Source organism: Coregonus lavaretus (genome assembly GCF_964263955.1).
Source record: "Coregonus lavaretus genome assembly, chromosome: 36".
In the NCBI taxonomy this organism is placed as follows: domain Eukaryota; kingdom Metazoa; phylum Chordata; class Actinopteri; order Salmoniformes; family Salmonidae; genus Coregonus; species Coregonus lavaretus.
Window position 1 is genome coordinate 17,852,561 of NC_140023.1, and position 12,553 is coordinate 17,865,113.

Consider the following 12,553-nt stretch of genomic DNA (forward strand, 5'->3'; position numbering starts at 1 on the left):
GTCAGCAGCAGCTGACTCGATACTGTCTGCAGTGCACCGACTAGTTTTTAATTCACATTGTTTTACTTGAGAAATACTGCACCAAACACCTTAGCTAGATGTAAAATTGCGCAACTAAGATCTCTACTGCAAAAATGTGAATTAATTACAGATTTCCTGATTCATCTTTCTGACCATTTTGAGGAAGTGGTAGTTGCTACGTTGTTGCTATAGTCACTCAAGAGGGACAAACAGTAACTGCCAGGGTACGATAAAGCAAACATAATACACCCACATCGAACCACACCCCCAAGACTCAAATCAAGTTTTTTTTTTATGAGCAGCAGAAAAACATGCGGAATCGGTGAGTTCAGCTCAGTCGCTCTTTAAATTGTAGCAAATTACAGAAATATATTTAACCATACAATTAAGATTTATTTTAAATCAAGACATACATTAACATTCATTGGCAAAAATTGACATTGTACAAAGTTTGCATCACCTTGCGTATAAATATTTTACGAATATATGGTCTAATATCAAGTTGTCATGTTCTGCAAGCTGTCACCTGAGTAAGGCACTCTGTCAAGGCTGTGCCGGCAGACTCATGTCTTTGCTCCAGAATGTTCTGTATGGCACGTTAAGGAGCTTTCTGACCCATCTCCTTCCAGCTTTTCCACAGCAGTAGGTTCTTGCTCTTGCCCTGGGTTACAAGGCAACGGGGAAGCCTCAGCCCATTGAACTGGCCCACTCCATCATTATGGCCCATGGCTAACAACATGGTCACACTCCCTGTCAGGAAAACATGTGGACATATATCATGATATAATGTTCTGTACAGTGATGTGCCCCCAATCATCTGGTTGGATCAGACAGGAACCAGAGGCAAATCCGAGAACAGACACTGACAGCATGGTCAAAAACAATACTAAGGAAAAACTGTTTTAACTGCAGATTGATTGGTGAGATATTAGTATAGTCAGAGATCAAGGTCAAAACAATAACATTGATGGAAGTAGGGTTTACAGGAGATTGGAGACTGGGAAGAGGAGACAGAGTATAAATTACCTGGGTGATAAGATTCCAGGGGTTTCCCCATCAGACTGTTGGTGATGTTGGTAACAGCAACCCCAGCGTGGAGACCTGCATGATACGCCATCTTAGGCTCGTTGACATTAGCACAGTCCCCAACAGCATACACATTGTCATAGCCCTCCACCTGCAGGTGCTCATTCACTTTCAGGGACCCATTCTCTGCTAGACATCCATCTGAAATATAAACAGCGAAACTTCAGTAAATACATGTAGATAGTACAATACAGGTAAGGCATACTACGCAATGTACAGTAGTCTATACACTAAGTGTACAAAACATTAAGAACACCTTCCTAATATTAAGTTGCACCCCCTTTTAAGAAGGCACACCTGATATTTGAAATGCATTCCAGGTGACTACCTCATGAAGCTGGTTGAGAGAATGCCAAGAGTGTGCAAAGCTGTCATCAAGGCAAAGGGTAGCTATTTGAAGAATCTCAAATATAAAATATTTTTGATTTGTTTAACACTTTTTTTGGTTACTACATGATTCCATATGTGTCATTTCATAGTTTTGATGTCTTCACTATTATTCTACAATGTAAAAAATAGTAAAAATAAAGAAAAACCCTTGAATGATTAGGTGTGTCCAAACTTTTGACTGGTAGTGTATGAGGTTTCTCTAACCAGCTAGCTTTCACAGGCATTACTGTGATTCATTGAATTTTTTTTATATATCCAGCAAAACTGTTTAACATACATTTTGAACTCTCCAGTAGTAGTTTTATCAACAGCGCTTTGAGCAGTACTTCTTGAATTTCTGGCTGCCTTGGACTCAGATGGCACAATGCTTCCACCTATTGGACAAGAAAGACAACTCACTCAGGGTGGCGCTATAGGCATTAGAGTTGATCTTCATCCCTGTGCAGCAGATGACGAGGTCTGCAGTGATCTCTGTATCCTTGTCTGTCATGATAACCATGTTCTTGTGGGTCACATTGAGCTCCAGTTCAGACAGGTTAGAAACTTTCTGCCCTAGAGTCAGATGGAAAGGTGAGGCCACAGTGTGAAAGATATAAGTTAAATTACATAACAGCAGGTGAATTGCACTGAGATTATAATAAATGTGTTTAGCATGAAACAGATGATCAAAGACTATGTATTTACCGTTTGTGCCAGTCACAACAGATTCCATATCCAATCATGAGGAAGGGAGGCAATCACCCTCTGCACACACATGAGCTCTATTGGACATTCTCTGTCTGCTGAGCATGCATGACATAATCAAACTGCATTTTCACTCTGACTGGTGATGTTTTGTCACCCTGACTAACATTTCCTCAGCCAGACATCACCTCTTACCCAGTAGCAGCTCCACCCCTTTCTCCAGCAGCACCTCCTTGGCCTGTTGTCTGACACTGGGCAGCAGCTCTGGGTCTGCTAGGCCAACATGGGAATGGATCAGGATCACCTGGAAACATGGGGGTGTTGGAGAATGGAGGGCAAGTTCCAATAGATGTGCTCCAACCGCAAGTCTCCAAGAGGCGTGAATAACAAAGGGATGTGGGATATTATTACCTTCTTGTCTGGATATTCTGTTTTGATCTCTGCAGCCATCTCTACACCAGTGGATCCACCGCCTACCACAAGAACCGAATCTGCAGCCTGGACCTGACCAACAGCAGGGAGAAATCATAAACACCTGTCATTTACTAATATTTTCATAAAAACACATGAACATGGGTACAAAAATTGTCAAATGTATTACAAATACACTGAACTAAAATATAAACGCAACATGTAAAGTGTTGGTCCCATGTTTCATGAGCTGAAATAAAAGATTCCAGAAATATTCCATAAACACAAAACGCTTATTTCTCTCAAATGTTGTGCACAAATTTGTTTACATCCTCGTTAGTGAGCATTTCTCCTTTGCCAAGATAATCCATCCACCTGACAGGTGTGGCATATCAAGAAGCTGATTAAACAGCATGATCATTAAACAGGTGCACCTTGTGCTGTGGACAATAAAAAGCCACTTTAAAAATGTGCAGTTTTGTCACACAGCACAATGCCACAGATGTCTCAAAGTTTGATGGAGCATGCAGTTGGCATGCTGACTGCAGTAATGTCCACCAAAGCTGTTGCCAAAGAATTGAATGTTCAATTCTCTACCATAAGCCGCCTCCAACGAGGGCTGGGCGATATTGCCTAAAAATCATATCTAGATTTTTTTTCTAATTTATGGGCGATTCATGATAAACATCGAAAACCTTCATATTTTATATAAGCATTGTTGTACAATTAAAAGGTCAAATACACTGCATTTCAAACAGTCAGCAATAATCTAATGAATTCAGGGCTTGTGAAGTCTCAGGGAAGCTCATCTGCGTGCTTGTTGGCCTCACCAGGGTTTTGACCTGACTGCAGTTCGGAGTCGTAACCGACTTCAGTCGGCAATTGCTCACCTTCGATGTTCACTGGCATGCAGGAGAAGTGTGCTCTTCAAGGATAAATCCCGGTTTCAACTGTACCGGGCAGATGACAGACAGCGTGTATGGCGTTGTGTGAGTGAGTGGTTTGCTGATGTCAACGTTGTGAAGTGCCCCATGGTGGCGGTGGGGTTATGGTATGGGCAGGCATAAGCGACAGACAATGAACACAATTGCATTTTAATCGATGGCAATTTGAATGCACAGAAATACCGTGACGAGATCCTGAGGCCCATTGTCGTGCCCTTCATCCACCGCCATCACCTCATGTTTCAGCATGATAATGTAAGGATCTGTACACAATTCCTGGAAGCTGAAAATGTCCCAGTTCTTCCATGGCCTGCATACTCACCAGACATGTCACCCATTGAGCATGTTTGGGATGCTCTGGATCGACGTGTACGACAGCATGTTCCAGTTCTCTTCGCAGAGCCATTGAAGAGGAGTGGGACGACATTCCACAGGCCACAATCAACACCCTGACCAACTCTATGGGAAGTAGATGTGTTGCACTGCATGAGGCAAATGGTGGTCACACCAGATACTGACTGGTTTTCTGATCCACACCCCTACCTTTTTTTTAAGGTATCTGTGACCAACAGATGCATATAATAATAATAATATGCCATTTAGCAGACGCTTTTATCCAAAGCGACTTACAGTCATGTGTGCATACATTTTTACGTATGGGTGGTCCCGGGGATCGAACCCACTACCCTGGCGTTACAAGCGCCATGCTCTACCAATTGAGCTACAGAGGACCACATATCTCTATTCCTAGTCATGTGAAATCCTATGATTAGGGCCTAATGAATTTATTTCAATTGACTGATTTCCTTATATGAACTAACTCAGTAAAATCTTTGAAATTGTTGCATGTTGCGTTTATATATTTTTTCAGTGTAGATCAAACATGAACATAAAGTCTGTTCCAACGAACCAGCCCTGGGAATGCACTCCCATGAAAATGTACCTCCTTCACAATGTCCTCATACTTCTGGATGGCTGTCTGATAGGAGGCCACAGTGTTGTACTTCCCCGGGAAAGGGCCGTCTGTGCCAGTGCACAGTATAAGGTGTGAGTAATGAACTTCCTGTGGTGTAAGACATCAATGACACAATCAAATTAGAGGAACTAACTGTCACCTCTCCAGCCTGTCAGAAGCCGTCTGCTTTGGACAGCACACCACTGGATAGGCCTATGTAAGGAGAGTACACCAAGAATACAAAGCTGAGTTGATCTTCAGCAGCTAGATCTGAACTGACTAGAGAAAGAAACATTACATAATATACCCCAGCATGCTCATATAGCCTACTGTACCTTTCCTCCATCCAACACAACAGTCTGTGACACTGGTTCCACCCGCATGACTCGCCCCTGAAGGAAACTCTCTCCAAATGTCTCAAAATATGGGATGAAGGTCTGCTGGGCAAAGCCTGTGAGAAAGTAACTCAAATTGTCAAAGGTTCTTTAAGTCAGAATTGTTATATCAGTGTTTTTTTAGTGATGTAATCCATTTCCAATGGGTAAAGGGTTCTCACCACTCTGAACAGAGGCACGGAGGGCAGCCACATTGTGATGAAAAGCGTCACGGAGGTCAATGAGGGTAAATGGTATCCCCCTGGATTTGAGCTGTTGTGCGGCGGCGGTGCCACCGAAACCCCCGCCAACCACCACGACATGAACATTGTCTACAGATACCTGGCCGCCCATTATCTGTAGGCTATGACGACAGAGGTGAAAGGGTAATGAAAACTTAAAACAATTTTCTGGTATGGAGGAAATGTAAGATCATGAAATACTCCCTACAAGAGTCAATAAAGTACTCTCAGAACGAACAAATTACACTGTGTACAAAACATTAAGAACATCTTCATACTATTGAGTTGCACCCCCCCATACACAATCCAAGTCTCAATTGTATAAATCTTTCTTTAACCTGTCTCATCCCCTTCTTCTATACTGATTGAAGGGGATTTAACAAGTGACATCAATAAGGGATCATAACTTTCACCATGTCAGTCTTTGTCATGGAAAGAGCAGGTGTTCTTCATGTTTTGTACACTCAGCGTATATACAAATATGGAGTGAAAATAACACCAATAGAACTGATTACAATAAACATGAATAAATAAATGCATAAAAATCATATAATACATATATTTGGATTCATCCATAACAATGAGCTAATGATGTGCGACTTCACCTGGCAACAACACAGCTAACACAATCACTTCAAACTGAAGCTGGAAAGACTTCAAACTAGCTGCACCGTTTCATTTGACCTGTTTTCTATTGATAGTTCTTCCAATATATCCATAAAAATGATGCTGATTCATGATTTCGACTGGCTGAGAAAAGCTGCCTACCTGTCTGTCTCATTTTAGTCATTTAGCAGACGCTCTTATCCAGAGCGACTTACAGTTAGTGAGTGCATACATTTTTCATACTGGCCCCCCGTGTGAATCAAAACAAATTATTATTTATTATTATTATTATATTATTTAAAACAAACATTTTCATCCTGGATGGACAATTATATATTCTATTCTATTGTAGGTTTCGGCACCCAGGGGAAACAATCCCACCACTGGGGAAGAGGTGGTGGGAAATGTTCAGGAGGAGGCACAAGAACCTGAGCATGAGGAGGCCGGACACCCTGGACAGGGGGAGAGCTGAGTGTGCCACACGTCCGACGATGGACACCTTCTTCACTTCTTATGAGAAGCACTTGGAGGAGAGTGGGTTAAGGGAGAAACCCAGACAAATCTATAACTGCGATGAGTCTGGGTTTCGTAGCGACCAGAGCAGGCACAAAGTGCTGGCTCCCCGGGGTCCAAAACACGTGTACCAGCAGGCTCCGGGGACCAAGGAGCACATCACAGTGCTGGCCTGCTTCAACGCAGCTGGGGAGGACGTCCCCCCGTTTATCATCTACCCCAAGTGTTTCCCCGGTGGCCACTACACACTGGGAGCCCCCCCCCAAGCCTTGGCTAGCAGTGGCTACATTGACGGGGACCTGTTCAGGAAGTGGTTTCAGCACTTCATTAAGCATGCAGTCAAAGAGCGCCCTCTCCTTCTCCTCTTCGATGGGCACAAGAGCCACATGGACCCGGAGGTGCTCGCGGCGGCACTAAGGGAAGGTGTTATACTTCTTTGTCTTCCACCACACTGCACCCATGTCCTGCAGCCACTGGATGTGGCATACTTTGGCCCTTTAAAAGCTGAGTTCTCCAAGGTAGCTGGAGACCTTAGCCAATTTGACCACTCCTACATGGTAAACAAATCAGAATTTACCAGAGTATTCCACTACCCGTACCAGCGATGCAAGGACATGCGCTATGTGGTGGAAGGGTTTAAGAAGTGTGGCCTCTTCCCTTTTGACCCTTCAGCCATTGAAGGGTCCTGTTTAATGCCTTCTCGGTCCCTACCGGGTCCCACCACCGCCTCTCCTGGAACCAGCAGCACTGTGCCGTCCATCAGCACTTCCTCCCCAGCGACCACAGGAGGACCCTCAGCCCCTGCTCCAGTCCCAGCCCCTGCTCCAATCCCAGGCCTAGCTCTAGAAGAGCACCCCCTAATAGAGGGGGGGCTGATAGCGAAGGACCTGGGGCACATCCTTACTGTCCTGAAGTATCGGCTGGACCGATACAGAAGACTCCATGTGGTCGCCACATGCCTCACCGGGGAGGAATACACGTAGCCAGTGGCAGGAGAGGGGTGAGAAGGAGAGGGCAGAGGCAGAGGAGAAAGAGCGTCGGGCAGCCCTCAGAACACAGAGGGCACAGGAGAGGCTGCCATGGATGAGACCATTGACGCCATCGCCTCTGCAGGACCCCCTGCTGGAACCACTCCTGACAGCCACATCACCACTGCCAGTGCCTCCCAGTGTGCAACACCTGTAGGAGCCGCCAGAGTCCACAGCTGCAGAAGAAGGCCATGTGCCTACTCTCCCGACCACACCATCATCGGCCCCTCAACCCCACCATTACAAACACCAGCTCCTCCAAGCCATCGTCAGCGGTTTTGTCCACCACGATGCACACCACCCCCCCTGTCTGTCACCACCAACACGGCCTCCTCTGGACCAACTGCCTCCTCCGTCTCCCCTGGTCACACCACCATAGCAGCCTCGTCTGGTGTCCCTGCCCCCTGCAATTTGAATACCGCCACCTCCACAGGTAAACACATGTTAAATTACGAAAAAATGACTGTTTGTTATCTGTTTTATAAAACAGCAATGTAAAAAAAATATATATATATATCTTTACATATCTACAGTACATAGCACCAGTCCTCAAGTCATCTCCACCTCCTCCAAAACCTCTGCAGCTTCCTCCAGAGGTATTGATGTAAAAAAGTTGAAAAGGGTTTTCAAGACACATGCTCTGACTAACACTACTTTTTCTCAAACTGCAGCACAGAAAAGGAAGAGAAAAGCTCCACCGGTCACATCTGTCACGCCACCAATGGCACCACTCTCAGGTACTTCATCATCTGTTTTTCTCTCTCTCTCAGTTGTATCAATTACTATTGTTGTTGAAGAACTTCTACATTTTGCAAAACCATATTAATCAATTTGTATTATTATTTTATTTTTTATAAAAGAAGACACCACCTGCTGTGCTCGCTGCGGGGAGCGTGATCCGCCTGCAAGCTCCTCTCAGGAGTGTAGATCCGAGGTGCCATGGGTGTGCTGTGACTTCTGCCCGCACTGATTCCACTGCAGGTGTGTGCAGTGGGATCAAGAGGTAGCGGTGTTGCTGGATTTTTATTGTGATTTTTGTGACAATATAGGGATGGAGGTCAAGATTTAATTGTTTCATTATTAAATAATTTTCATATTAAATTATTTATTTGTACAAAAAAATAAATGTTTAAAATACACTGCTCAAAAAAATAAAGGGAACACTTAAACAACACAATGTAACTCCAAGTCAATCACACTTCTGTGAAATCAAACTGTCCACTTAGGAAGCAACACTGATTGACAATACATTTCACATGCTGTTGTGCAAATGGAATAGACAACAGGTGGAAATTATAGGCAATTAGCAAGACACCCCCAATAAAGGACTGGTTTTGCAGGTGGTGACCACAGACCACTTCTCAGTTCCTATGCTTCCTGGCTGATGTTTTGGTCCCTTTTGAATGCTGGCGGTGCTTTCACTCTGTATATCAATGATGTCGCTCTTGCTGCTGGTGACTCTCAGATCCACCTCTACGCAGACGACACCATTTTGTATACATCTGGCCCTTCATTGGACACGGTGTTAACAAACCTCCAAACGAGCTTCAATGCCATACAACACTCCTTCAGTAGCCTCCAACTGCTCTTAAACACTAGTAAAACTAAATGCATGCTTTTCAATCGAACGCTGCTGGCACCCGCCCACCCGACTAGAATCACCACTCTTGACGGGTCTGACCTAGAGTATGTGGACAACTACAAATACCTAGGTGTCTGGTTAGACTGTAAACTCTCCTTCCAGACTCACATAAAGAATCTCCAATCCAAAGTTAAATCTAGAATCGGCTTCCTATTTCGCAACAAAGCCTCCTTCACTCATGCTGCCAAACATGCCCTCGTAAAACTGACTATCCTACCGATCCTTGACTTCGGCGATGTCATTTACAAAATAGCCTCCAACACTCTACTCAGCAAATTGGATGTAGTCTATCACAGTGCCATCCGTTTTGTCTCCAAAGCCCCATACGCTACCCACCACTGTGACCTGTACGCTCTTGTTGGCTGGTCCTCACTACATGTTCGTCGTCAAACCCACTGGCTCCAGGCTATCTATAAATCACTGCTAGGCAAATCCCCGCCTTATCTTAGCTCATTGGTCACCATAGCAGCACCCACCCGTAGTCTGCGCTCCAGCAGGTATATCTCACTGGTCATTCCCAAAGCCAACACCTCCTTTGGCCGCCATTCCTTCCAGTTCTCTGCTGCCAATGACTGGAACGAATTGCAAAAATCTCTGAAGCTGGTGACTCTTATCTCCCTCACTAACTTTAAGCATCAGTTGTCAGAGCACCTTACCGATCACTGCACCTGTACACAGCCCATCTGAAATTAGCCCACCCAACTACCTCATCCCTATATTGTTATTTATTTTGCTCTTTTGCACCCCAGTATCTCTATTTGCACATAATCTCTTGCACATCTAGCATTCCAGTGTTAATACTATTGTAATTATTTTGCACTATAGCCTATTTATTGCCTTTCCTCCATAACTTGCTACATTTGCACACACTGTATATATATTTTCTGTTGTATTTTTGACTTTATGTTTTTTACCCCATATGTAACTCTGTGTTGTTTTTATCGCACTGCTTTGCTTTATCTTGGCCAGGTCGCAGTTGTAAATGAGAACTTGTTCTCAACTGGCTTACCTGGTTAAATAAAGGTGAAATAAAAAATAAAATAAAATAAACTCTAGTGGTAGCATGAGACGGAGTCTACAACCCACACAAGTGGCTCAGGTAGTGCAGCTCGTCCAGGATGGCACATCAATGCGAGCTGTGGCAAGAAGGTTTGCTGTGTCTGTCAGCGTAGTGTCCAGAGCATGGAGGCGCTACCAGGAGACAGGCCAGTACATCAGGAGACGTGGAGGAGACCGTAGGAGGGCAACAACCCAGCAACAGGACTGCTACCTCCACCTTTGTGCAAGGAGGAGCAGGGGAGGACTGCCAGAGCCCTGCAAAATGACCTCAAGCAGGCCACAAATGTGCATGTGTCTGCTCAAACGGTCAGAAACAGACTCCATGAGGGTGGTATGAGGGCCCGACATCCATAGGTGGGGGTTGTGCTTACAGCCCAACACCGTGCAGGACGTTTGGCATTTGCCAGAGATAACCAAGATTGGCAAATTCGCCACTGGCGCCCTGTGCTCTTCACAGATGAAAGCAGGTTCACACTGAACACGTGACAGAGTCTGGAGACGCAGTGGAGAACGTTCTGCTGCCTGCAACATCCTCCAGCATGACCGGTTTGGCGGTGGGTCAGTCATGGTGTGGGGTGGCATTTCTTTGGGGGGCCGCACAGCCCTCCATGTGCTCGCCAGAGGTAGCCTGACTGCCATTAGGTACCGAGATGAGATCCTCAGACCCCTTGTGAGACCATATGCTGGTGCGGTTGGCCCTGGGTTCCTCCTAATGCAAGACAATGCTAGACCTCATGTGGCTGGAGTGTGTCAGCAGTTCCTGCAAGAGGAAGGCATTGATGCTATGGACTGGCCCGCCCGTTCCCCAGACCTGAATCCAATTGAGCACATCTGAGACATCATGTCTCGCTCCATCCACCAACGCCACATTGCACCACAGACTGTCCAGGAGTTGGCGGATGCTTTAGTCCAGGTCTGGGAGGAGATCCCTCAGGAGACCATCCGCCACCTCATCAGGAGCATGCCCAGGCGTTGTAGGGAGGTCATACAGGCACGTGGAGGCCACACACACTACTGAGCCTCATTTTGACTTGTTTTAAGGACATTACATCAAAGTTGGATCAGCCTGTAGTGTGGTTTTCCACTTTAATGTTGAGGGTGACTCCAAATACAGACCTCCATGGGTTGATAAATTTGATTTCCATTGATAATTTTTGTGTGATTTTGTTGTCAGCACATTCAACTATGTAAAGAAAAAAAGTATTTAATAAGATTTTCATTCATTCAGATCTAGGATGTGTTATTTTAGTGTTACCTTTATTTTTTTGAGCAGTGTATAATATATATATTTATTGAACCCATCTTGTGTATTTCTTCCTTTACTTTCCAAGTGCACCTCTGCAACACAAACTCCAACAGTGTTTTCATTGTTTATGTCAATGCACATAACTGAAATTAAAGTTTTATTTGATGAATACTCATATTTTAGTATTCAACTGTTATCTACTTTCTCAAAACATAAGATTAATCTGTAAAACAAATGATGAGACATTATTTGATTACAACATTGAATATGTTGGTGAAGAACCATTTTTTAAGAGTCCACAGGAGGGCGCGCCAGGCTACGCAATGAAAAGTTGTCAGGTATTTTTTTACCGGATGGCTAGCCAACTATCTAGTAAACACTTCGGGTACGTGGTTGGTGTCTCTTTTTTGAACAAAATTAAACGGATATATCTTGTAATTGAACAAAATAGTAAGGTGACCAATAACTGGGGGACGTATTTTTTTGCTAAACCGCTTATGAAAAAGCTGATAATAATAGTATTTCCACTGAAATGTCAAACCTGCTAATTGCTAACCCGTTAAAATTTTTACGACACCAATAATCACATAACATTTATGGCTTGATCACAAGCTAACACTGTTGAAGGTAATATTTTTTAAATGCTGTTGAATATGCCGATAATACGGGGTTCCACGCTAATAGATTTAGCTGGTTGTAATTTATGGACTAGACACCGGCTGGAATGCGATTTTAACAGCATTAGATCCACCCATTGTATAAAAGATAACAATGACTTAGCAGTTTAAACAGGTACATTTAATGACACAGTCTTCATCTGATACATTTACATCAGAATATTGTAACATTTGACACCTTGACATATTGTAGCGAGACAGTGACCGGTTTAGCCATATACAATTAATTGTTTACCAATAACGTTAACAGGCTATGCCACAGTAGAGTAGTTAGGCTACTGTAGAATTCGTTCACAATTCAAGAGCACGCTCTGTACCTTATACCCTGTGCTTCGGAACCGTGGCAATATACATTTAGAATGAAATATTGGAAACTCACCAACAAAAATAATGACAAAAATGTCCACTCCGAAATGACTCACCAAATGCTGTTATTCAGCGATTCTCGATCAACTTTAGTTTGACACATTTGATCTTCCCTAGTTTCTACTTAAATCAAATACAATATAGGCACCACTCAAACTCAACTTTAATTGACATATTGAAACTATAATAACACACATAATGACTTACCAAAATGTAGGCTATAACTGTTTCGTCGTTGTTACTTTCCAGCGTTGTCTTCCGTTTTCTACATATAGCCTAGGCTACTATTTTATTTTTCTCACTAGAAAT

At 43.9% G+C, this 12,553-nt stretch overlaps 1 protein-coding gene across 3 annotated transcripts; it reads right to left on the bottom strand.

Moving 5' to 3' along the window:
- Window positions 1-295: 295 nt before the first annotated feature.
- On the bottom strand, window positions 296-12,553 carry aifm2 (AIF family member 2). 3 transcript variants are annotated; one of them, XM_084153103.1, is made up of 9 exons: window positions 12,452-12,553; window positions 5,048-5,229; window positions 4,827-4,942; window positions 4,480-4,599; window positions 2,593-2,685; window positions 2,377-2,485; window positions 1,897-2,049; window positions 1,048-1,248; window positions 296-771 (listed from the first exon to the last, which is right to left on the bottom strand). In XM_084153103.1, exons 2-9 carry the CDS (start codon window positions 5,217-5,219, stop codon window positions 620-622), a joined length of 1,116 nt encoding a protein of 371 aa, XP_084009229.1. In that variant the 5' UTR covers window positions 5,220-5,229; window positions 12,452-12,553; the 3' UTR covers window positions 296-619. The 3 variants fall into 3 exon arrangements, with proteins under 3 accessions (XP_084009229.1, XP_084009227.1, XP_084009228.1); XM_084153101.1 differs by having other exon boundaries at window positions 4,447-4,599; window positions 12,452-12,544; XM_084153102.1 differs by having other exon boundaries at window positions 4,447-4,599; window positions 5,048-5,222; window positions 12,452-12,537.